Below are 23519 nucleotides of genomic sequence, written 5' to 3' on the forward strand. Positions count from 1 at the left end.
CTGACCCAGGGGCCATGAATTTCACAATTTTGGAAGAGGCATCATTGCTTGTCATAACCATGCACTTAGTTTGTTTAAATAATACCCAGGAGAAGAGAAGAAGATTTTCAAAGAAATAATGCATTTTCACTATACGATCAATAGAGCCCCGCCCTAACACCAGAACCCCTGACCCAGGGGCCATGAATTTCACAATTTTGGAAAAGGCATCATTGCTTGTCATAACCATGCACTTAGTTTGTTTAAATAATACCCAGGAGCAGAGAAGAAGATTTTCAAAGAAATAATGCATTTTCACTATATAATCAATAGAGCCCCACCCTAGCACCAGAACCCCTGACCCTGGGGCCATGAATTTCACAATTTAGGTAGAGGGTCCAATGCTTATTACAATCATGCCAACAATTTGACTGCTTGATGTCCAGGAGTAAAGAAGAAGATTTTTAAAGATTGCATCAATTTTGGTGGTTTTAGCCCCACCCCTGGGGCCCCAGGGGGGCAGGGACCATGAAATTTACAATTTTTGTTCCCCTTCACCCATAGATGCTATATGCCAAATTTGGTTGAAATTGGTTGAGCGGTTTTAGAGAAGAAGCTGAAAATGTTCAAAAGTTAACGCACGACGCACGACGGACGACGCACGACGACAGACAAAAACGGATAACAATAGGTCACCTGAGTGACTCAGGTGACCTAAAAACAGGAAATAATCAATGTATAACGACCTTAAATCAAAGTTCACAACCACATCTGTATACACAGGGAGTAAACATTGAATGAAGAAGTTAGAAACTAGTTATTAGTATTAGTAAATTTAATACATGAACATACTAGCATTAACAAACAAATATCTTAATATATAGAGTAAATATCATTCCAATGGAATGTAATTGTATATATTGAGAAAAGCAGTCCTATGGTAGACAAGTTTCAAAGATGATCATGTGGCAAAACCATTAAAAAAAATGATGGAATGTAGTCACACAACCACAGTTTTCTAATTTGCAGAAAAGAATTTGTATCTTCTCGCAGTATATTTTGAATTACGATGGAATTGGGCAACACAACCTCAGTTTGCAAAATATGCAAGACAAAAACGAAAACATTTAGATAAACAAACAGCACCAATGCTATAACAAGAAATCATAAACCTACAAATGAACAGTATCTTAATACATATGTAAATTACAAACAAATCCCAAAGATATTTTTGAAACAAATTGGGTAGAAATTGAATAAATTTCTTTGAAACATAATCTCCAATAAAAATAGCTGCTAATGAGGTAGTATATATACGTGTTACACCAAGCAGAAGCTACAGTAAGCAAAATTACAGATGCATATAAAAATATACATTTATAAAACTACAGTGAAATCACGAGTTTTCCTGGGGATTTAATTTTCCTGTTTCCCTGGTATGAAGAAACCCAAGAATTCACGTCCTTGAAATGTTAAAATATCAAATATGTGACAACTGAACCTTCTTTAACCAAGAAATCAAATTCCCACGACCAATATTTTTTTTTTCTCAAACTCAAACCATGAAAATTTAACCCCATGAAAATAAATGATTTTACAGTAGTTTCCAAACATTTCTTTGGCTCTGTTAAAATCTGTCTTTTTTGAGATTATTTCTTATTCTGACCATATGCTCCAAATTTTCCTTTGAACATATAAACATGAACACTTTGTTTCAGAAAAACGACTATAGCATCTTGGATTCCATTACAATTAGTCCTGAACCTTAAGCCTGTTTTTCTGATTAGGAATTATACTATGTGCCCTGTGCTTGCTAATACTGGTCAACCAAAAACTTGGTTTAAATCTACATTTACAAAAATACTCACTCCATTTTTGAATTTTAGTAGCACTGTTAGTGTAGGAATATACTATTAAAAACAATGTCTAGTGAACATGTATACATGTACCTCAAATAGGAGTTAACTTGTACACACATTGAATTCTATCACAGAGCAGATATAAATCCACTACAATTTATAAATTATTACTGCAAACATGACATTTTAAATCACAACATCATTGTTATTAGCCTCTATCTTTTAAAAAAGTCCAATCAAATCTTTAAAAAAAAACCTTGCATAAATATTTGTTTTTTAATATCACACTGAATGGGTCTTCCAATTCTGCCATTTACATGTATATCAGTTTGAAAAATCTTCTAAAATTCTTCTGTAACATCAGACAAATTGTTCAAGAGTTCAGACATCACTGAATGTTAAATATATTCCACTTTAAAAATTTTTCCAGGCATTGGTCACTTTTTATCACATGTACATGTTCTCCTGTCTGCGATGGTGTGGTGCTATTAACTCCGAGCTCCCCTGTCTTCTGTGATACATTGACAAGTTCTCAGAACTCCCAAGGGTCTGCCCCACCTCTAGGTCTTCTGGGTCCAGAATTGGACCAGTGACTTTACTTGGGGACCCAGACCATGTCTTTCTTCTTTTGGCTCTCTCAACTACAAGAACAAACCATTGTGAAATAATTTAATTCACAAGTCTAGAGTACTATAGAATGCAAATTAATTTTTGAAATATTTCAGTACTTACTTTCCCAGAAAATTAGGTTTTTTGCTTTTTTTTCTAATAAGAAATATCTTCAGATCTTCATAAACAGCACTGATTTTTTTTTTTTTTTTTTTTTTTTTTTTGAATATACAGATATGTAGTTTAAGCAATAAGTATTGTAATGTGGGTATAATTGAAACTTAAATGATACAGAGTATTAAAATTACTGCAATCTCTATTGTCAAGATAGAAATATATACTGTATCATATCCTAGTCATATTACATGTATATAACTTGATTGATATTTAATATGTATATCAGCTAGAATCATGCTTTAATCTATAATACTTGGATTAAAATTCATGCTTTTTTAGAGACAAACTTAATAGAAACCACAACAGATTTAACAGGCAAACATTGTTAAAAATTCATGCTATTCCAATTGATTTTCAAACATATCTTACTTTAACATTTACATCAACATTTCAAATCAATTAACTTAAAATATTAGTTTCCACAGCTAAACTTTGCATTTTTGTATTAAAAGACATATTATTCTGAAATCACTTTGCATGGGATATGGAAAATTAGGTACATATACAATTCATCAGACACATATCAGAAATTCAAAACTACATAGCTGCAAACACAGATTACAAAGTACCCAGTAAAGGAATGTGGTAACACCAGTGTAATTATCAACACTGCAGTGTCAAATGATAATGTTTAGAAATGATGATGAAATTTAATCAATCAATTCCATTTTTCAATTTTTTTCCCCAAATAAAATGATGAAGGAAGTACAAACTATTGATTTTAATTCAGAAAACCTTTGATAAAGTACCAATGGAATCTACAGAGGTGCAAAAATTTCTACAGAGATAAATCATAACAGAGAAAAAATTTAAATCCTTTTATCGAGTTGAGAATTCTTTTTGCATTTCAGGCAGGATAAATCAGTTGTGCTGTCAATAGGCAACAACCAGTGTTAATTAACCAATCAAATTCACAGTTCTATCACCATGGCAACCTTACCTGTTGTAAAAATACCGATCATCATGTGATTTATTTGCAGATGCTATAAGAAATTTTATAAATTATCAAAATTTAATGCTAAAAATTCTCAGTATTGAACATGCACCATAAAATTACCCATAAAAATAAACTTATAGGTAAATGGTGTAACAAAGAAATTTTTCTTCTTTCCTCTTAAAACGATACACTATTGTCTAGCTATTACAGTTAGCAATAAGAGCATTTGATAAATACAAACATGGAAAAAAAATGTGTATAGTATTTAAAAATGGTAAATTCTAGCCCTATTTCTGTTATATACCTTGGATTCGGGGGAACATCTAATGTACACATAAGATATTATGTAAAATAAAGTAATATATGAAATAGAAAAAGAAAAAAATGCAGATTATGTATTTTGGCAAAATATCATGCAATTTGCTTCCAAGTACAGAGAATCAAGCCATGGGTTTGGGATAGGGACACATACCAGCTGCCTGTCGAGATTTGAGGGTGACCTGTTTGGCGAGTTCCTGGCTGACAGCTAGGAGATGAGCGGTTTTGATCTTTTGCTCCTTGGCTTGCTGGTGGATCTCCCCCACCTGACTAACGTCTGGCTGGGAAAGTGAGTGCTGGACACTGAAAAAATGGGAAAATATCAGGTATCTTGCAGGTTGTCTATGAAAATCACCATTACTCACTGTTACAGTAAAAATAAATTTTCAAAATGATTCATCATGATTTTAGTTGTTTAAGGGGATGAAGGACACATGGTCACATGACTTTGTTAAACTACGTCATAGTCTCCATTTATATAAGTGCAAAACGTGTAAAGCATCAGTTCTTGTAAAAAATGTTGACAACTTTTTTTCTTTAATTACCATCTTATATTAAAAAAATAAAAAGTTTAACATTCTTGTAAACATTATCAAATTATGAAAAAAGATTGATCCACTTCTCTGTTTCTTTAAACTGCGTGTCCAACAAGTCGGTGACGTCATACACGATCTGCTAGTACAGCAAGATCATACTCGGTGAATACAAGGGCGGTATTATTATGTAAAAACAGGTCATAATCAGTATATGATGAAGTATTTTGAGAAACGGAGAACACAAAAATTATTTTTGCATGGCTGATGATGGAAATCTTATGTAGGTATATCTTATTTCGCTTATTTAGCTTAGGCGTGACGTCATAGTTGGTTTTTCCCGTACTCGAGAAATGTAAACATGACAAGTTTTTGTCCTGCTTATGTCGTCTTCAACGATGTCCTGTGCAATATTGAGGTCAGCTTCACCATTCGAATTTTTTACAGTTAATCAATAATTTGAAGGACTTGCATTTCAACGCAAATTTAAAAATATTGAATGATAGGATTTTTTGTAAATTACGTTTTTTTGTTGTTTAAGTTGTCTTAAAAAGTTCGTAATTTTCCCTATCCAGATGCAGTGTGATAGATGAAACTTGCCTTTTCGAATTTTAAACCCAATTCATACTCTGAAATATTTTAAAAGATACATGTTCACTTACATATTTTTTATATATGCTTTAAAAATCCAATTATGGACAGAGTAATGAGCCCGGCAACATGGAGAATTAAAACTCCACTTAGATACTGTAGGACATAATATTTGTCAATCAATATCTCTAAATAAGGTAAGAAACCTAATGATATAACTGCTTTAAGATATGTGGGACATACTTAATAAGAAATGTACACAAGAGGCCCAAGGGCCTTAACGGTCACCTGAGCATAATACAACAATTTGGAAGTTAAATACACTAATAGATGAAGCTTTGTTGCCCTAAAGCAAGAGAAGTAGGAAGATCAGGATCAACAAAATAATTAGTCTAGTATTCAGTATCAACTCATAAATTAAGTTCTATTAGTGCTTCAGTACTATTTTTAAACCCATATTAAGAGCTCTAGCATTGACCTCTCTTACGGTCTTTGAAGAACTTTTAATAAGATAAGTTATTTTTGTCTCATTTTTATTTATCTATTACTTACAGGTCAACCTGATTATTAAAACTAAGAAAATACTTTTTGAATTATATGATAAACATTCTTGCATAATTATCTTATTCTATTAACCTTTCAAATACATTATTTACAGTGATTAATTATCAAAGGTGAATGGAAAAGGGGAATAACTTCTCTCAGTAGAATACAAATTAATAGAGCCCTGCCCAGGACTAGAATGCTTGGACAAATGGTCCAGATGTTCAAAAGTCTGGTAGAAATACGCTTACTTATATCATTTAAACTTTTACTCAGTTTTCTTCCAATATGCCCAGAAGCAGAGAAGAATTTCACAGGTACAATGCATTTTCACTACAGATTCAACAAAACCTTACCCTAACACCAGAACCCAAGACCAAGGGTCAAGAAATTTACAAATTTGGAAGAGTTACCCTCATCATCATACCTATGGACTTCAAAGAATTAACACTTTTTCACTATATAATCAATAGAGCCCCCCCCCTCCTTCCTCAAGAACCCCAAAAACTGAAGCCATATATTTGAAAATTTTGGAAGAGGCATCCTTGCCTATCATAATCATGCACTTAGTTTGTTTAAATAATCTCCAGTAGCAGAGAAGAAGATTTTCAAAGAATCAATGCATTTTCACTATGTAATCAATAGAGTCCCGTCCTAACACCAGAACCCCTGTCCCTGGGGCCATGAAATTCACAATTTTTGAAAAGGCATCTTTATGCATCATAACCATGCACTTAGTTTGTTTTAATAATCTCCAGTAGCAGAGAAGACGATTTTCAAAGAATCAATGCATTTTCACTATATAATCAATAGAGCCCCGCCCTAACACCAGAATCCCTGACCCTGGGGCCATGAAATTCAAAATTTTCAAAAAGGCACTTTTGCTCATCATAACTATGTACTTAGTTACTTTCTTTAATACCCAGGAGCAGAGAAGAAGATTTTCAAAGAAGTAATGCATTTTCAATAGATAATCAATAGAGCCCCGCCCTAACACTAGAACCCCTGACCCTGGGGCCATGAATTTCACAATTTTTGTAGAAGCACTCTTGCTCATCATAACTATGTACCTAGTTACTTTATTCAATACCCAGGAGCAGAGAAGAAGATTTTCAATGAATTAATGCATTTTCATTATATAATCAATAGAGCCCTGCCCTTACACCAGAACCCCTGACCCTGGGGCCATGAATTTCACAATTTTGGAAGAGGCACTCTTGCTCTTCATAACTATATACTTAGGTACTTTATTAAATACCCAGGAGCAGAGAAGAGGATTTTCAAAGAATTAATGCACTTTCACTATATGATCTATATAGCCCCACCCTGGGGCCAGAACCCCTGACCCTGGGGCCGTGAATTTCACAATTTTGGAAGAGGCACTCTTGCTCTTCATAACTATGTACTTAGTTACTTTATTTAATACCCAGGAGCAGAGAAGAAGATTTTCAAAGAAATAATGCACTTTCACTATATGATCTATATAGCCCCACCCTGGGGCCAGAACCCCTGACCCAGGGGCCATGAATTTCACAATTTCGGAAGAGGCACTCTTGCTCATCATAACTATGTACTTAGTTACTTTATTTAATGCCCAGGAGCAGAGAAGAAGATTTTCAAAGAATTAATGCACTTTCACTATATAATCAATAGAGCCCCACCCTAACACTAGAACCCCTGACCCTGGGGCCATGAATTTCACAATTTCGGAAGAGGCACTCCTGCTCATCATAACTATGTACTTAGTAACTTTATTTAATACCCAGGAGCAGAGAAGAAGATTTTCAAAGAAATAATGCACTTTCACTATATGATCTATATAGCCCCACCCTGGGGCCAGAACCCCTGACCCAGGGGCCATGAATTTCACAATTTCGGAAGAGGCACTCTTGCTCATCATAACTATGTACTTAGTTACTTTATTTAATGCCCAGGAGCAGAGAAGAAGATTTTCAAAGAATTAATGCACTTTCACTATATAATCAATAGAGCCCCGCCCTAACACCAGAACCCCTGACCCTGGGGCCATGAATTTCACAATTTTGGAAGAGGCACTCTTGCTATTCATAACTATGTACTTAGTTACTTTATTTAATACCCAGGAGCAGAGAAGAAGATTTTCAAAGAAATAATGCACTTTCACTATATGATCTATATAGCCCCACCCTGGGGCCAGAACCCCTGACCCAGGGGCCATGAATTTCACAATTTCGGAAGAGGCACTCTTGCTCATCATAACTATGTACTTAGTTACTTTATTTAATGCCCAGGAGCAGAGAAGAAGATTTTCAAAGAATTAATGCACTTTCACTATATAATCAATAGAGCCCCGCCCTAACACCAGAACCCCTGACCCTGGGGCCATGAATTTCACAATTTTGGAAGAGGCACTCTTGCTATTCATAACTATGTACTTAGTTACTTTATTTAATACCCAGGAGCAGAGAAGAAGATTTTCAAAGAAATAATGCACTTTCACTATATGATCTATATAGCCCCACCCTGGGGCCAGAACCCCTGACCCTGGGACCATGAATTTCACAATTTTGGTAGAGGGCTCACTGCTTATTACAATGATGCCAACAGTTTGACTGCTTGATGTCCTGGAGTAAAGAAGAAGATTTTTAAAGATTGCATTATTTTTGGTGGTTTTAGCCCCACCCCTTAGGCCCCAGGGGGGCAGGGACCATGAAATTCACAATTTTTGTTCCCCTTCACCCATAGATGCTATATGCCAAATTTGGTTGAAATTGGTTAAGCGGTTTCAGAGAAGAAGCTAAAAATGTTCAAATGTTAACACACGACGCACGACGCACGCCGACGGACGAGAACGGATAGCAATAAGTCACCTGAGTGACTCAGGTGACCTAAAAAGTTAGATCAAACTCAAGGTCAAAGTCATGAGAACAAAAATGTTGGTCCAGAAAGAATTGTCTTTTCAAGTGAACCGTTAAAAAGTTTTGGGCAAGGTTAAAAAGTTTTTACGGGCAAACTGCAGAACTGTAGGTCTCCGGAAAAAAATATTGGCAGACGTCGTCCATCCCAATATTTATCAGAGCAGTGAGCTACGGATCTTCAGCAAGGACGGGTCTAAAATATACGAAAGAAAAAAAATGTTTTGATTCATCAGGGACCTCAATGAAAGTACATAATAATCAGGTCTCGGTTTATAGTACTCTCAGAATGCTTGTTTAATTCGGCTTCTCATTGGAAATTCAGGCATTAAATAACAGTACTAGGAGTATTACTGTTCCATCCTTCTTAAGCCACACAGTTTCCCAAAGAAAACAAATTCGAAAATCTGGGAAGAAATGACAACAGAATAAACATACTTTCCAAGCAATCCAAAGTTTTAATGTCCAGGGTATTAATTTTTTTTTATCTAAATGTCGAAGATTTATTTCGATGCAATATAAACACATAAAGCTGTTAAATATACTATGTACTGGCACGTAGCATCGCGAGGGGGGGGGGGATGCCCCCTCCTCCCACTTTTTTTTTCCAGACATAACTTTTTACTATTGAAAATATTCTTTAAAAGGCCGGACCCTCCTTCCCCATTGTTGCAGTTTAGTGAAATTAAGGTTAATTTAGTATTAAATATATGTATAGAATTTGGTACTGAAAGAAATTGAACCCCCCATGAAATTGGAATATCGAGTTTGGAAATTTTACTTTCTGATGCCCCCGTATCGAAGATTCTGGGGTATACTGACTTGACCTTGGAGTTTGACTCAGTTTTACAAAATGTTACCCAACTTTAACCTTGGCCATAACTTTTCAACAGTTGGTACTAGGACTTTCATACTTCACATAAGTAATCATTGTGACAAGACCTTCCTTCGGATACCAACATCTTTGACCTTTTGACCTAGGACGTAGGTGTTTGACCTACTTTTGAAAAACTTTAACTTTGGCAATAACTTTTGACCAGTAGGTGCTACATATGTAGGGCTTTCATACTTCACAAGTGTACTCCTTGGGACAAGACCTTCCTTTGGACACTAACAACTTTGACCCTTTGACCTTGACCTAGGAGTTTGACCTATTTAAAAAAAAAAAAACCTTGGTCATAACTTTTGAACAGTTGGTGCTAGGGCTTTCATACTTCACATATGTAATCCTTGTGACAATACCTTACTTTAGATACCAACAACTTTGACCCTTTGACCTTGAAGTTTGACCAACTTTTGAAAAACTTTAATCTTGGCCATATCTTTTGAACCGTTGGTGCAGGGGCTTTCATATTTCACGTGTATTTCTTGTGAGAAGGCCTTTCCTTGGGCACCATTAATTTTGACCATTTGATCTTGACATACTTTTGAAAAACTTTAACGTTTTCCATATCTTTTCAATAGTTGCTGCTACGGCTTTAATATTTCTTAGGTGTATTCCTTCGGATGAGACCGTATAAACCGAGGTCCCGTGTCACAGTAGGTGCTGGCACGAAAAAGATCCCTCACTGCTCAATGGCCGTAAGTGCCGAGTACAGGACAAAATTTGCAGCTCTCCACCGACAAGTGGTGGCGTCTCCATATGAGTGAAAAATTCTCGAGAGGGACGTTAAACAACATACAAACAAAAAAAATCCATTATCAGGGGTATTCTGGTAATGTCCTTCAAGGCAATTCCATTTTGGTTCATGGACTTGAAGTAACCCTGTTCTAGAGTGACAATGACAAAAATCAACTTTAAAGCAAGATTTATGGTTAACGCCACGAATGCCTCCGCAAGCAGCCAAAATTTCAAATACAATATTTAGTTTAAAAGGATGACTGCAGTTAAGGGCATGCGAAATTTGCGACAAAATAAACTTTCAAAACGAGCATTTTCCTTTTCATTGCAAGAATGGTCAACATCCAATCTACAACTTTATGTAATTACATTTAATGAAAGTGTGTATTTATGAAGTTCGAATCTGTTTTCAAAGGCAGGAGTCATCACAATTTCTTGAACCTCCATTCGATAATGAGGACGCCCACTTTTTTACTGACTTTATACATAGTCAGCGCATGTTTGTCTATTGTTCTACCTTTAACAGTAATTGTATATTTGCATAAATAATAATGTGTCAAAAGGAGATTAAGGGAGCTCTAAACACTAATGAAAAATGCTTTTTGGACTTTGAGAAAAATATGTCATATAAAGGTGCACATATTCAGTGTATCTAGTTCATTTTCAACATAGGGTGCCTGCTTTATTTATGCAGGAAAAATGTTTAAAGACAATGAACTATTTGTGAACAGAAATCACTGTTGTTTACTTGCATCGGGAAAATGAATGGAAATAATGTATTCAATTACTTAATCTTGGTCTAACACAACATTAAGAATACTTTAATTCATAAGAAATTGTGTCATTAACTGTAGATTCCCATTTATTCTATTTTTCTTCTAAGGGCAGTTCACTCTAACTCAATAAAACTACCCTACAAATAGAACTCTTTAGTGCGCAGTGTTTAGAGCTTCCTTAATAGACAACGCTCATGGTTAAGAAGAGAAAAAAACTGCGTCTTCTTACATTAATTTTGCTCTCTGTGTTGTAACCAAGGATTGTGACATGTTGAATATTATAATTCACCACGTGATTTCTCCTCAGATAACTTTGTGAATACTAAATTCCATCACGTGACTTGTAAGGTAGCATGTTTTGTGATAACTAGGATTATTGTGTTCGAACACGTTAAATCATCTGGAATTGATATAAAATCTGCTTTAATTACATTGACATGCTCATGTTTTTAATTTCGTTTTGAAACCTTTGTCAGAAGTGTATATGTGCCATACAGAATGGAGAGGGAGATTGGAAAGAGTGATCACGTTCGCTTTTCCAAACAATGAAAGAGTGATCACGTTCGCTTTTCCAAACAATCTAGTCTAATTTTAGACCAATTCTTACAATGTTAGCTCCACCTCTCATGCATACCTAATGTTCAGTCAAGGGCAGGTAAGTGTAAATTCACTATATTTGGAAAGCAGTAAGGACAAAAAACATTGAATCATTTTAATGTATCACAGTCTAAAATCATTTTTAGGGTTCCAAATTGACAGGATTCTTTCATAAACATACAAAAGTGAAATAAGGTTTAAATATAAAAGCAAAAGAAGCAACCGAAAAAGACCCCAAAACAGGCGTTAAGTGCAGTCATCCTTTGTCTTCAAACTTGACCCGTATTTTCTGATAAAATACTTGCTTATGCAATTTCAACCTTTTACATACATCCCTACAAAAAAGTTAGAGAGTGGAAACTGAACATTTCTTTTTTTACTAAGTTTAAGAGGATAACTCTGTCAAAATGATCGGATCATGACCAAATTCGAACTTGACCTGCGTATTCCTAAGACGTATTCATATGTCAAATTTGAGTTGAATGTGTGCAACTGTTGCAGAGATAATGAACGGGAAGTGAATGATGACATAATGACGAAACAGGGTAACACTAAATACCTCGGCCATTTCATGGCGGGGGCATAAAAAAATTAAATAAATTAATTTTATCATATCGACTTATAGCACCTAGACTAGAGGCAGAGGTGTGGATCGAATCATTAACAATGCGTCTTCAGTTTGAACAGGGTTTCTTATACTCAGTAATTTTAGTTTTTGGAGGAGGTTATAGAAAAAGAAGACTTATTTAATAACTACTGAAAATAAAACTGTTTCATTTAACAACTTTTTCTCTTGTATTATCTTACCAGGCATCATGTGACGACGCATATTTTCATCCTGTAGGTCTACGTATTTTTTTTTATTAATAAAAATTTCGGTAAAATTGATAGGTATGCGAACTCCTGTGGTCAGCACATAGTACTCATTAACGCTGAAACCAACCATCGTCAATAAATAATCGTATCCTCAGAACATTATTTCTCAAGATATCGCAACCATTAAAAATACGATTTTCTTTCTTATGAAGAAGCATTTTCTACTTTAAAAAAAAATGAAAATATGATCATAACCCTCCCATTTCATAAATATAAGACAGCGAAAAAAAAAATGAACGCAATTTCCTTTTCTGTCTGGCGTTTGATCCGCGCTAGATTCATACATGTACTAAATAATCATTTTACTATTTTAAAGTTGAGACTTTTATTCATTAAAAAATTGATTTAAAAAAAAAAAAAAAAGAAAGTGAGATTTAATATAAGTCACTTATCAGTTTTCATTCAATTCCTGGAATAAAGTGTTGATTTATGAAATGTACATATTTGCAAAGTTGAACGTTTGAAGTATTGTCTTTGGTGACAGTCACCAAGGACAATCACCCCATAGAAGTGTAAAGTCATAAACATGATTTATCATTTTTAATATTTTTTTCTATCAGAAAGTCATTCACACTAAAATTCTAAAAACATCAACAAAAAAGTCAACATATTAATATCATCTGTCAATGATATATAGCTACCAGAAATAAAACATTTGTAGCTTATCTACGTTAGTGTTTCTTTTCTTGCAGGAAAGCATTGAGTTTGTCCAACATGAAAGGAAATGTCCAAGTGAGATATTTAGGAAAGAAGTTAAAATAGGTCAAAACATAAAATATACAAGTATTTCTGTAGAACCAGAGAGAAACCAGAAGTTTCCGATGAGACTGTAGCTCTTCTGGTTTGTATTTATAACAAAGTAAGAGAAAATCATCATTTGCACTTTAAACTAAGCAATAACAGCAATAAAGAGAATAATGGTCCTTGGTTAAGTCTCTTTGTGGTAATGTTTATAGCAATCAGATTAAAACCGTTGGAGGAGTAACCTTTTGAAATTATTTCACAGAAATTATTTTAGTGACCATGGCATGACCATTCATCAAAACCTGATATAAAACAAGCTAATTCAGAGAATTTGTGTCCCCCGCTTAGGGGAAAAAGAAGAGCATGCGCAGTTCGGGGGGGGGTCGGGTCGGACTCCCCCCTTGATTTGTAGAATTATTAAATGTATACATGCATATTGAAGAAAATAAAAAATGCCAATATGGATATAAAGATTTGATTCCTTATTCTTTAATATGTGTATAGAAGATTCTTTTTGTATAGAATATTTATCACACTGTAACAATGATATTATGAGTCTGTAAAAGCCAGACATCATAACTTTTTTATTTCACATGCTGCACCCCTACTAATGCTATTGTGATTTAAATTCAAGACACGTGGTGTAGGTTGACCCATTCTAAGGTTATAGGGTAGAACCGGTTTTATAAATAAAATTGGCAGTAAACAGGAAATTGCTATAATCTATTTCTTTTTAAAAACATGTCCTATAAAAATGTGTTTCCAGGATTTTGTGAAAGGTTTTTAAGATTTTAAACTGAAATGAGTGGGATTTTAAAAATTACAATCTACTTAATTATTTGTTTTGCTTTTGTGATAATTTACGACGAAAACTGGAGCTTTACGGGATATGTCGCGTGTAAAGAACTTACATGTAGTGTGAGCTTATCTCACTAAACAAGTACTGCTAGGCAGTATTGAAAGGCGTCTTTGATTGTTCTACAAAGTCATCGGCGCTTTGTTTGAGTCTCAAAATATTCACTCATCATGCAGTCAAAGACGAAAGTTTGTATTTTTATCTCTGTTTTTGCCTAATAATAAAAATTGACCAAGCATGTTTTAATTAGACAGAACATCGAGCATTACAATGCAATGTATTGTGGGACAGTTATATTCTTATTTAAAAGCAAAATTAATTAGCTTGCAATTAAAGAACTTCACTCGACACTCCAATTTTCCTCAGCATGTTTCACAAATATCCATATCAGTCTTTCAATAAAAAAAAAATCAGCAAAAGTAACTGTTCTTTGGTGAGAACTTAGCTCTAAGTACTGTTATCAGAATATATTCTGTTTATCCTTCCTGGTGCTTATCTGCATCACTCTCCAAATTTACACTCATCAGTCAAACACGAGATTTCTCTCTTTTTCAATCTTTCATATACCCAAACTAGGCGTTGCATAAAATAATAAACAGCAATGAAAAAATTTGTCGAAAAATCCTTCGATATTATTACTGCATTGTTAATTTAGATTGGTATGAAAGAAAACAATCATATAAGAAAATGTGAATGGAAATATTCCATCCAGTCTGTTTTTCAAAACTTTTTTAAAATAAAAATATATTAGAAAATAAGTCAATTTACACCTTATTTTCAATATCATAATGTAAAACAAAAATGGACTTCATTTTATTGATTGACATTGCATTGTAGTGCAGTGCAATAAAATGCAGTTAAATTCTTATTATGGTAAACAACTTATAAATTCTCTTGCAAACAAAAAAATCCACTCATCAGTCAAAAAGGAGTGTTCATTTCATTTGGATCTTTTCCGCATACTCAAACTAGTCATTCGATAAAAAAAGAAACAACCCATTAACACGTAACTTTGCGAAAGTCCTTCGACTTAATTACTGATTGTTAATTTTGATTCATATCAAAGAAAACAAATATTTAAGAATAGGAGAATAAAAGAAATGCTCTCTAGTCTGTTTTTGAAACCTTTTTTCCCAAAGCATAAAATGAAGAAAAAGGTGTGTGTATTCAATCAGTTTTTAAATTCAATTAAGAAAAAAAATTGACTAACTAGTTAATTTTGATTGGACAATTTGGCAGGCATCACAATGTATCGCATTGTATTGCAGCAGAGTGCGGTATGGTGCAATTCTGCTTGTATTTAAACAAGCACAATTATTTTACTTGTCAATGTATTAGAAATATTCCCCACTATCCATCCTCCAAAGACAGCTTTTATCTACAATTAGTTAAAAAGGAGTGTTGATTTCTTTTGGATCTTTTCCGCATACTCAAACTAGTCATTCGACAAAAAAGCCCAGTAACACATAACTTTGCGAAAGTCTTTCGACTTAATTACTGATTGTTAATTTTGATTCATATCAAAGAAAACAAATATTTAAGAATAGGAGAATAAAAGAAATGCTCTCTAGTCTGTTTTTGAAACCTATTTTTTTCCAAAGCATAAAATGAAAAAAAAAAAGTGTGTGTATTCAATCAGTTTTTAAATTCAATTAAGAAAAAAAAATTGACTAAGTTAATTTTGATTGGACAATTTGGCAGGCATCACAATGTATCGCATTATATTGTAGCAGAGTGCAGTATGGTGCAATTCTACTTGTATTTAAACAAGCACAAATATTTTACTTGTCAATGTATTAGAAACATTCCCCACCATCCACCCTCCAAAGACAGCTTTTATATACAATTTGTACTTGTGATTGAATGTTTATTTGGAAATTTGCATATTGTAAGTTTTGTTTCAAAGTTCGAGAACTCAAATTATGTCCCTTTGAACTACGTAGACAAAACGATCATTGATTTCTGCTTTATATTATGTAAATGTTTAAGCAATGCTAACGAGTAGCAGGCTTGTACACTATATATAAGACATTAGAGAGCCATTCACAAATGACAATGTGTTAAAGTCAGAGTAAATAACGGTTACGGGTAATGTGGCGTGTAAAGGACTTAGTGTGAGCTTATCTCACTAAACAAGTACTGCTAGGCAGTATTGAAAGGCGTCTTTGATTGTTCTACAAAGTCATCGGCGCTTTGTTTGAGTCTCAAAATATTCACTCATCATGCAGTCAAAGACGAAAGTTTGTATTTTTATCTCTGTTTTTGCCTAATAATAAAAATTGACCAAGCATGTTTTAATTAGACAGAACATCGAGCATTACAATGCAATGTATTGTAGGACAGTTATATTCTTATTTAAAAGCAAAATTAATTAGCTTGCAATTAAAGAACTTCACTCGACACTCCAATTTTCCTCAGCATGTTTCACAAATATCCATATCAGTCTTTCAATAAAAAAAAAATCAGCAAAAGTAACTGTTCTTTGGTGAGAACTTAGCTCTAAGTACTGTTATCAGAATATATTCTGTTTATCCTTCCTGGTGCTTATCTGCATCACTCTCCAAATTTACACTCATCAGTCAAACACGAGATTTCTCTCTTTTTCAATCTTTCATATACCCAAACTAGGCGTTGCATAAAATAATAAACAGCAATGAAAAAATTTGTCGAAAAATCCTTCGATATTATTACTGCATTGTTAATTTAGATTGGTATGAAAGAAAACAATCATATAAGAAAATGTGAATGGAAATATTCCATCCAGTCTGTTTTTCAAAACTTTTTTAAAATAAAAATATATTAGAAAATAAGTCAATTTACACCTTATTTTCAATATCATAATGTAAAACAAAAATGGACTTCATTTTATTGATTGACATTGCATTGTAGTGCAGTGCAATAAAATGCAGTTAAATTCTTATTATGGTAAACAACTTATAAATTCTCTTGCAAACAAAAAAATCCACTCATCAGTCAAAAGGGAGTGTTCATTTCATTTGGATCTTTTCCGCATACTCAAACTAGTCATTCGATAAAAAAAGAAACAACCCATTAACACGTAACTTTGCGAAAGTCCTTCGACTTAATTACTGATTGTTAATTTTGATTCATATCAAAGAAAACAAATATTTAAGAATAGGAGAATAAAAGAAATGCTCTCTATTCTGTTTTTGAAACCTTTTTTTTCCCAAAGCATAAAATGAAGAAAAAGGTGTGTGTATTCAATCAGTTTTTAAATTCAATTAAGAAAAAAAATTGACTAACTAGTTAATTTTGATTGGACAATTTGGCAGGCATCACAATGTATCGCATTGTATTGCAGCAGAGTGCGGTATGGTGCAATTCTGCTTGTATTTAAACAAGCACAATTATTTTACTTGTCAATGTATTAGAAATATTCCCCACTATCCATCCTCCAAAGACAGCTTTTATCTACAATTAGTTAAAAAGGAGTGTTCATTTCTTTTGGATCTTTTCCGCATACTCAAACTAGTCATTCGATAAAAAAGCCCAGTAACACATAACTTTGCGAAAGTCCTTCGACTTAATTACTGATTGTTAATTTTGATTCATATCAAAGAAAACAAATATTTAAGAATAGGAGAATAAAAGAAATGCTCTCTAGTCTGTTTTTGAAACCTATTTTTTTCCAAAGCATAAAATGAAAAAAAAAAGTGTGTGTATTCAATCAGTTTTTAAATTCAATTAAGAAAAAAAAATAGACTAAGTTAATTTTGATTGGACAATTTGGCAGGCATCACAATGTATCGCATTATATTGCAGCAGAGTGCAGTATGGTGCAATTCTACTTGTATTTAAACAAGCACAAATATTTTACTTGTCAATGTATTAGAAACATTCCCCACCATCCACCCTCCAAAGACAGCTTTTATATACAATTTGTACTTGTGATTGAATGTTTATTTGGAAATTTGCATATTGTAAGTTTTGTTTCAAAGTTCGAGAACTCAAATTATGTCCCTTTGAACTACGTAGACAAAACGATCATTGATTTCTGCTTTATATTATGTAAATGTTTAAGCAATGCTAACGAGTAGCAGGCTTGTACACTATATATAAGACATTAGAGAGCCATTCACAAATGACAATGTGTTAAAGTCAGAGTAAATAACGGTTACGGGTAATGTGGCGTGTAAAGGACTTAGTGTGAGCTTATCTCACTAAACAAGTACTGCTAGGCAGTATTGAAAGGCGTCTTTGATTGTTCTACAAAGTCATCGGCGCTTTGTTTGAGTCTCAAAATATTCACTCATCATGCAGTCAAAGACGAAAGTTTGTATTTTTATCTCTGTTTTTGCCTAATAATAAAAATTGACCAAGCATGTTTTAATTAGACAGAACATCGAGCATTACAATGCAATGTATTGTAGGACAGTTATATTCTTATTTAAAAGCAAAATTAATTAGCTTGCAATTAAAGAACTTCACTCGACACTCCAATTTTCCTCAGCATGTTTCACAAATATCCATATCAGTCTTTCAATAAAAAAAAAATCAGCAAAAGTAACTGTTCTTTGGTGAGAACTTAGCTCTAAGTACTGTTATCAGAATATATTCTGTTTATCCTTCCTGGTGCTTATCTGCATCACTCTCCAAATTTACACTCATCAGTCAAACACGAGATTTCTCTCTTTTTCAATCTTTCATATACCCAAACTAGGCGTTGCATAAAATAATAAACAGCAATGAAAAAATTTGTCGAAAAATCCTTCGATATTATTACTGCATTGTTAATTTAGATTGGTATGAAAGAAAACAATCATATAAGAAAATGTGAATGGAAATATTCCATCCAGTCTGTTTTTCAAAACTTTTTTAAAATAAAAATATATTAGAAAATAAGTCAATTTACACCTTATTTTCAATATCATAATGTAAAACAAAAATGGACTTCATTTTATTGATTGACATTGCATTGTAGTGCAGTGCAATAAAATGCAGTTAAATTCTTATTATGGTAAACAACTTATAAATTCTCTTGCAAACAAAAAAATCCACTCATCAGTCAAAAGGGAGTGTTCATTTCATTTGGATCTTTTCCGCATACTCAAACTAGTCATTCGATAAAAAAAGAAACAACCCATTAACACGTAACTTTGCGAAAGTCCTTCGACTTAATTACTGATTGTTAATTTTGATTCATATCAAAGAAAACAAATATTTAAGAATAGGAGAATAAAAGAAATGCTCTCTAGTCTGTTTTTGAAACCTTTTTTTTCCCAAAGCATAAAATGAAGAAAAAGGTGTGTGTATTCAATCAGTTTTTAAATTCAATTAAGAAAAAAAATTGACTAAGTTAATTTTGATTGGACAATTTGGCAGGCATCACAATGTATCGCATTGTATTGCAGCAGAGTGCGGTATGGTGCAATTCTGCTTGTATTTAAACAAGCACAATTATTTTACTTGTCAATGTATTAGAAATATTCCCCACTATCCATCCTCCAAAGACAGCTTTTATCTACAATTAGTTAAAAAGGAGTGTTCATTTCTTTTGGATCTTTTCCGCATACTCAAACTAGTCATTCGACAAAAAAGCCCAGTAACACATAACTTTGCGAAAGTCCTTCGACTTAATTACTGATTGTTAATTTTGATTCATATCAAAGAAAACAAATATTTAAGAATAGGAGAATAAAAGAAATGCTCTCTAGTCTGTTTTTGAAACCTATTTTTTTCCAAAGCATAAAATGAAAAAAAAAAGTGTGTGTATTCAATCAGTTTTTAAATTCAATTAAGAAAAAAAAATAGACTAAGTTAATTTTGATTGGACAATTTGGCAGGCATCACAATGTATCGCATTATATTGCAGCAGAGTGCAGTATGGTGCAATTCTACTTGTATTTAAACAAGCACAAATATTTTACTTGTCAATGTATTAGAAACATTCCCCACCATCCACCCTCCAAAGACAGCTTTTATATACAATTTGTACTTGTGATTGAATGTTTATTTGGAAATTTGCATATTGTAAGTTTTGTTTCAAAGTTCGAGAACTCAAATTATGTCCCTTTGAACTACGTAGACAAAACGATCATTGATTTCTGCTTTATATTATGTAAATGTTTAAGCAATGCTAACGAGTAGCAGGCTTGTACACTATATATAAGACATTAGAGAGCCATTCACAAATGACAATGTGTTAAAGTCAGAGTAAATAACGGTTACGGGTAATGTGGCGTGTAAAGGACTTAGTGTGAGCTTATCTCACTAAACAAGTACTGCTAGGCAGTATTGAAAGGCGTCTTTGATTGTTCTACAAAGTCATCGGCGCTTTGTTTGAGTCTCAAAATATTCACTCATCATGCAGTCAAAGACGAAAGTTTGTATTTTTATCTCTGTTTTTGCCTAATAATAAAAATTGACCAAGCATGTTTTAATTAGACAGAACATCGAGCATTACAATGCAATGTATTGTAGGACAGTTATATTCTTATTTAAAAGCAAAATTAATTAGCTTGCAATTAAAGAACTTCACTCGACACTCCAATTTTCCTCAGCATGTTTCACAAATATCCATATCAGTCTTTCAATAAAAAAAAAATCAGCAAAAGTAACTGTTCTTTGGTGAGAACTTAGCTCTAAGTACTGTTATCAGAATATATTCTGTTTATCCTTCCTGGTGCTTATCTGCATCACTCTCCAAATTTACACTCATCAGTCAAACACGAGATTTCTCTCTTTTTCAATCTTTCATATACCCAAACTAGGCGTTGCATAAAATAATAAACAGCAATGAAAAAATTTGTCGAAAAATCCTTCGATATTATTACTGCATTGTTAATTTAGATTGGTATGAAAGAAAACAATCATATAAGAAAATGTGAATGGAAATATTCCATCCAGTCTGTTTTTCAAAACTTTTTTAAAATAAAAATATATTAGAAAATAAGTCAATTTACACCTTATTTTCAATATCATAATGTAAAACAAAAATGGACTTCATTTTATTGATTGACATTGCATTGTAGTGCAGTGCAATAAAATGCAGTTAAATTCTTATTATGGTAAACAACTTATAAATTCTCTTGCAAACAAAAAAATCCACTCATCAGTCAAAAGGGAGTGTTCATTTCATTTGGATCTTTTCCGCATACTCAAACTAGTCATTCGATAAAAAAAGAAACAACCCATTAACACGTAACTTTGCGAAAGTCCTTCGACTTAATTACTGATTGTTAATTTTGATTCATATCAAAGAAAACAAATATTTAAGAATAGGAGAATAAAAGAAATGCTCTCTAGTCTGTTTTTGAAACCTTTTTTTCCCAAAGCATAAAATGAAGAAAAAGGTGTGTGTATTCAATCAGTTTTTAAATTCAATTAAGAAAAAAAATTGACTAAGTTAATTTTGATTGGACAATTTGGCAGGCATCACAATGTATCGCATTGTATTGCAGCAGAGTGCGGTATGGTGCAATTCTACTTGTATTTAAACAAGCACAATTATTTTACTTGTCAATGTATTAGAAATATTCCCCACTATCCATCCTCCAAAGACAGCTTTTATCTACAATTAGTTAAAAAGGAGTGTTGATTTCTTTTGGATCTTTTCCGCATACTCAAACTAGTCATTCGACAAAAAAGCCCAGTAACACATAACTTTGCGAAAGTCCTTCGACTTAATTACTGATTGTTAATTTTGATTCATATCAAAGAAAACAAATATTTAAGAATAGGAGAATAAAAGAAATGCTCTCTAGTCTGTTTTTGAAACCTATTTTTTTCCAAAGCATAAAATGAAAAAAAAAAGTGTGTGTATTCAATCAGTTTTTAAATTCAATTAAGAAAAAAAAATTGACTAAGTTAATTTTGAATGGACAATTTGGCAGGCATCACAATGTATCGCATTATATTGTAGCAGAGTGCAGTATGGTGCAATTCTACTTGTATTTAAACAAGCACAAATATTTTACTTGTCAATGTATTAGAAACATTCCCCACCATCCACCCTCCAAAGACAGCTTTTATATACAATTTGTACTTGTGATTGAATGTTTATTTGGAAATTTGCATATTGTAAGTTTTGTTTCAAAGTTCGAGAACTCAAATTATGTCCCTTTGAACTACGTAGACAAAACGATCATTGATTTCTGCTTTATATTATGTAAATGTTTAAGCAATGCTAACGAGTAGCAGGCTTGTACACTATATATAAGACATTAGAGAGCCATTCACAAATGACAATGTGTTAAAGTCAGAGTAAATAACGGTTACGGGTAATGTGGCGTGTAAAGGACTTAGTGTGAGCTTATCTCACTAAACAAGTACTGCTAGGCAGTATTGAAAGGCGTCTTTGATTGTTCTACAAAGTCATCGGCGCTTTGTTTGAGTCTCAAAATATTCACTCATCATGCAGTCAAAGACGAAAGTTTGTATTTTTATCTCTGTTTTTGCCTAATAATAAAAATTGACCAAGCATGTTTTAATTAGACAGAACATCGAGCATTACAATGCAATGTATTGTAGGACAGTTATATTCTTATTTAAAAGCAAAATTAATTAGCTTGCAATTAAAGAACTTCACTCGACACTCCAATTTTCCTCGGCATGTTTCGCAAATATCCATATCAGTCTTTCAATAAAAAAAAAAAATCAGCAAAAGTAACTGTTCTTTGGTGAGAACTTAGCTCTAAGTACTGTTATCAGAATATATTCTGTTTATCCTTCCTGGTGCTTATCTGCATCACTCTCCAAATTTACACTCATCAGTCAAACACGAGATTTCTCTCTTTTTCAATCTTTCATATACCCAAACTAGGCGTTGCATAAAATAATAAACAGCAATGAAAAAATTTGTCGAAAAATCCTTCGATATTATTACTGCATTGTTAATTTAGATTGGTATGAAAGAAAACAATCATATAAGAAAATGTGAATGGAAATATTCCATCCAGTCTGTTTTTCAAAACTTTTTTAAAATAAAAATATATTAGAAAATAAGTCAATTTACACCTTATTTTCAATATCATAATGTAAAACAAAAATGGACTTCATTTTATTGATTGACATTGCATTGTAGTGCAGTGCAATAAAATGCAGTTAAATTCTTATTATGGTAAACAACTTATAAATTCTCTTGCAAACAAAAAAAATCCACTCATCAGTCAAAAGGGAGTGTTCATTTCATTTGGATCTTTTCCGCATACTCAAACTAGTCATTCGATAAAAAAAGAAACAACCCATTAACACGTAACTTTGCGAAAGTCCTTCGACTTAATTACTGATTGTTAATTTTGATTCATATCAAAGAAAACAAATATTTAAGAATAGGAGAATAAAAGAAATGCTCTCTAGTCTGTTTTTGAAACCTTTTTTTCCCAAAGCATAAAATGAAGAAAAAGGTGTGTGTATTCAATCAGTTTTTAAATTCAATTAAGAAAAAAAATTGACTAACTAGTTAATTTTGATTGGACAATTTGGCAGGCATCACAATGTATCGCATTGTATTGCAGCAGAGTGCGGTATGGTGCAATTCTGCTTGTATTTAAACAAGCACAATTATTTTACTTGTCAATGTATTAGAAATATTCCCCACTATCCATCCTCCAAAGACAGCTTTTATCTACAATTAGTTAAAAAGGAGTG

General features: G+C 32.9%; 1 protein-coding gene across 1 annotated transcript; it reads right to left on the minus strand.

The window, feature by feature from the left end:
- Window positions 1-1606: 1606 nt before the first annotated feature.
- LOC133175343 (uncharacterized) lies at window positions 1607-12263 on the minus strand. Its single transcript, XM_061310437.1, has 3 exons — window positions 12242-12263; window positions 4034-4243; window positions 1607-2479 (listed from the first exon to the last, which is right to left on the minus strand). The coding sequence occupies exons 1-3, from the start codon at window positions 12261-12263 to the stop codon at window positions 2286-2288; spliced, it is 426 nt and encodes a 141-aa protein (XP_061166421.1). The 3' UTR covers window positions 1607-2285.
- Window positions 12264-23519: the final 11256 nt, after the last annotated feature.

Source organism: Saccostrea echinata, unplaced genomic scaffold, assembly GCF_033153115.1.
Source record: "Saccostrea echinata isolate AGI-Se365-2 ecotype Australia unplaced genomic scaffold, CSIRO_AGI_Sech_v1 ptg000062l, whole genome shotgun sequence".
Lineage (NCBI taxonomy): Eukaryota > Metazoa > Mollusca > Bivalvia > Ostreida > Ostreidae > Saccostrea > Saccostrea echinata.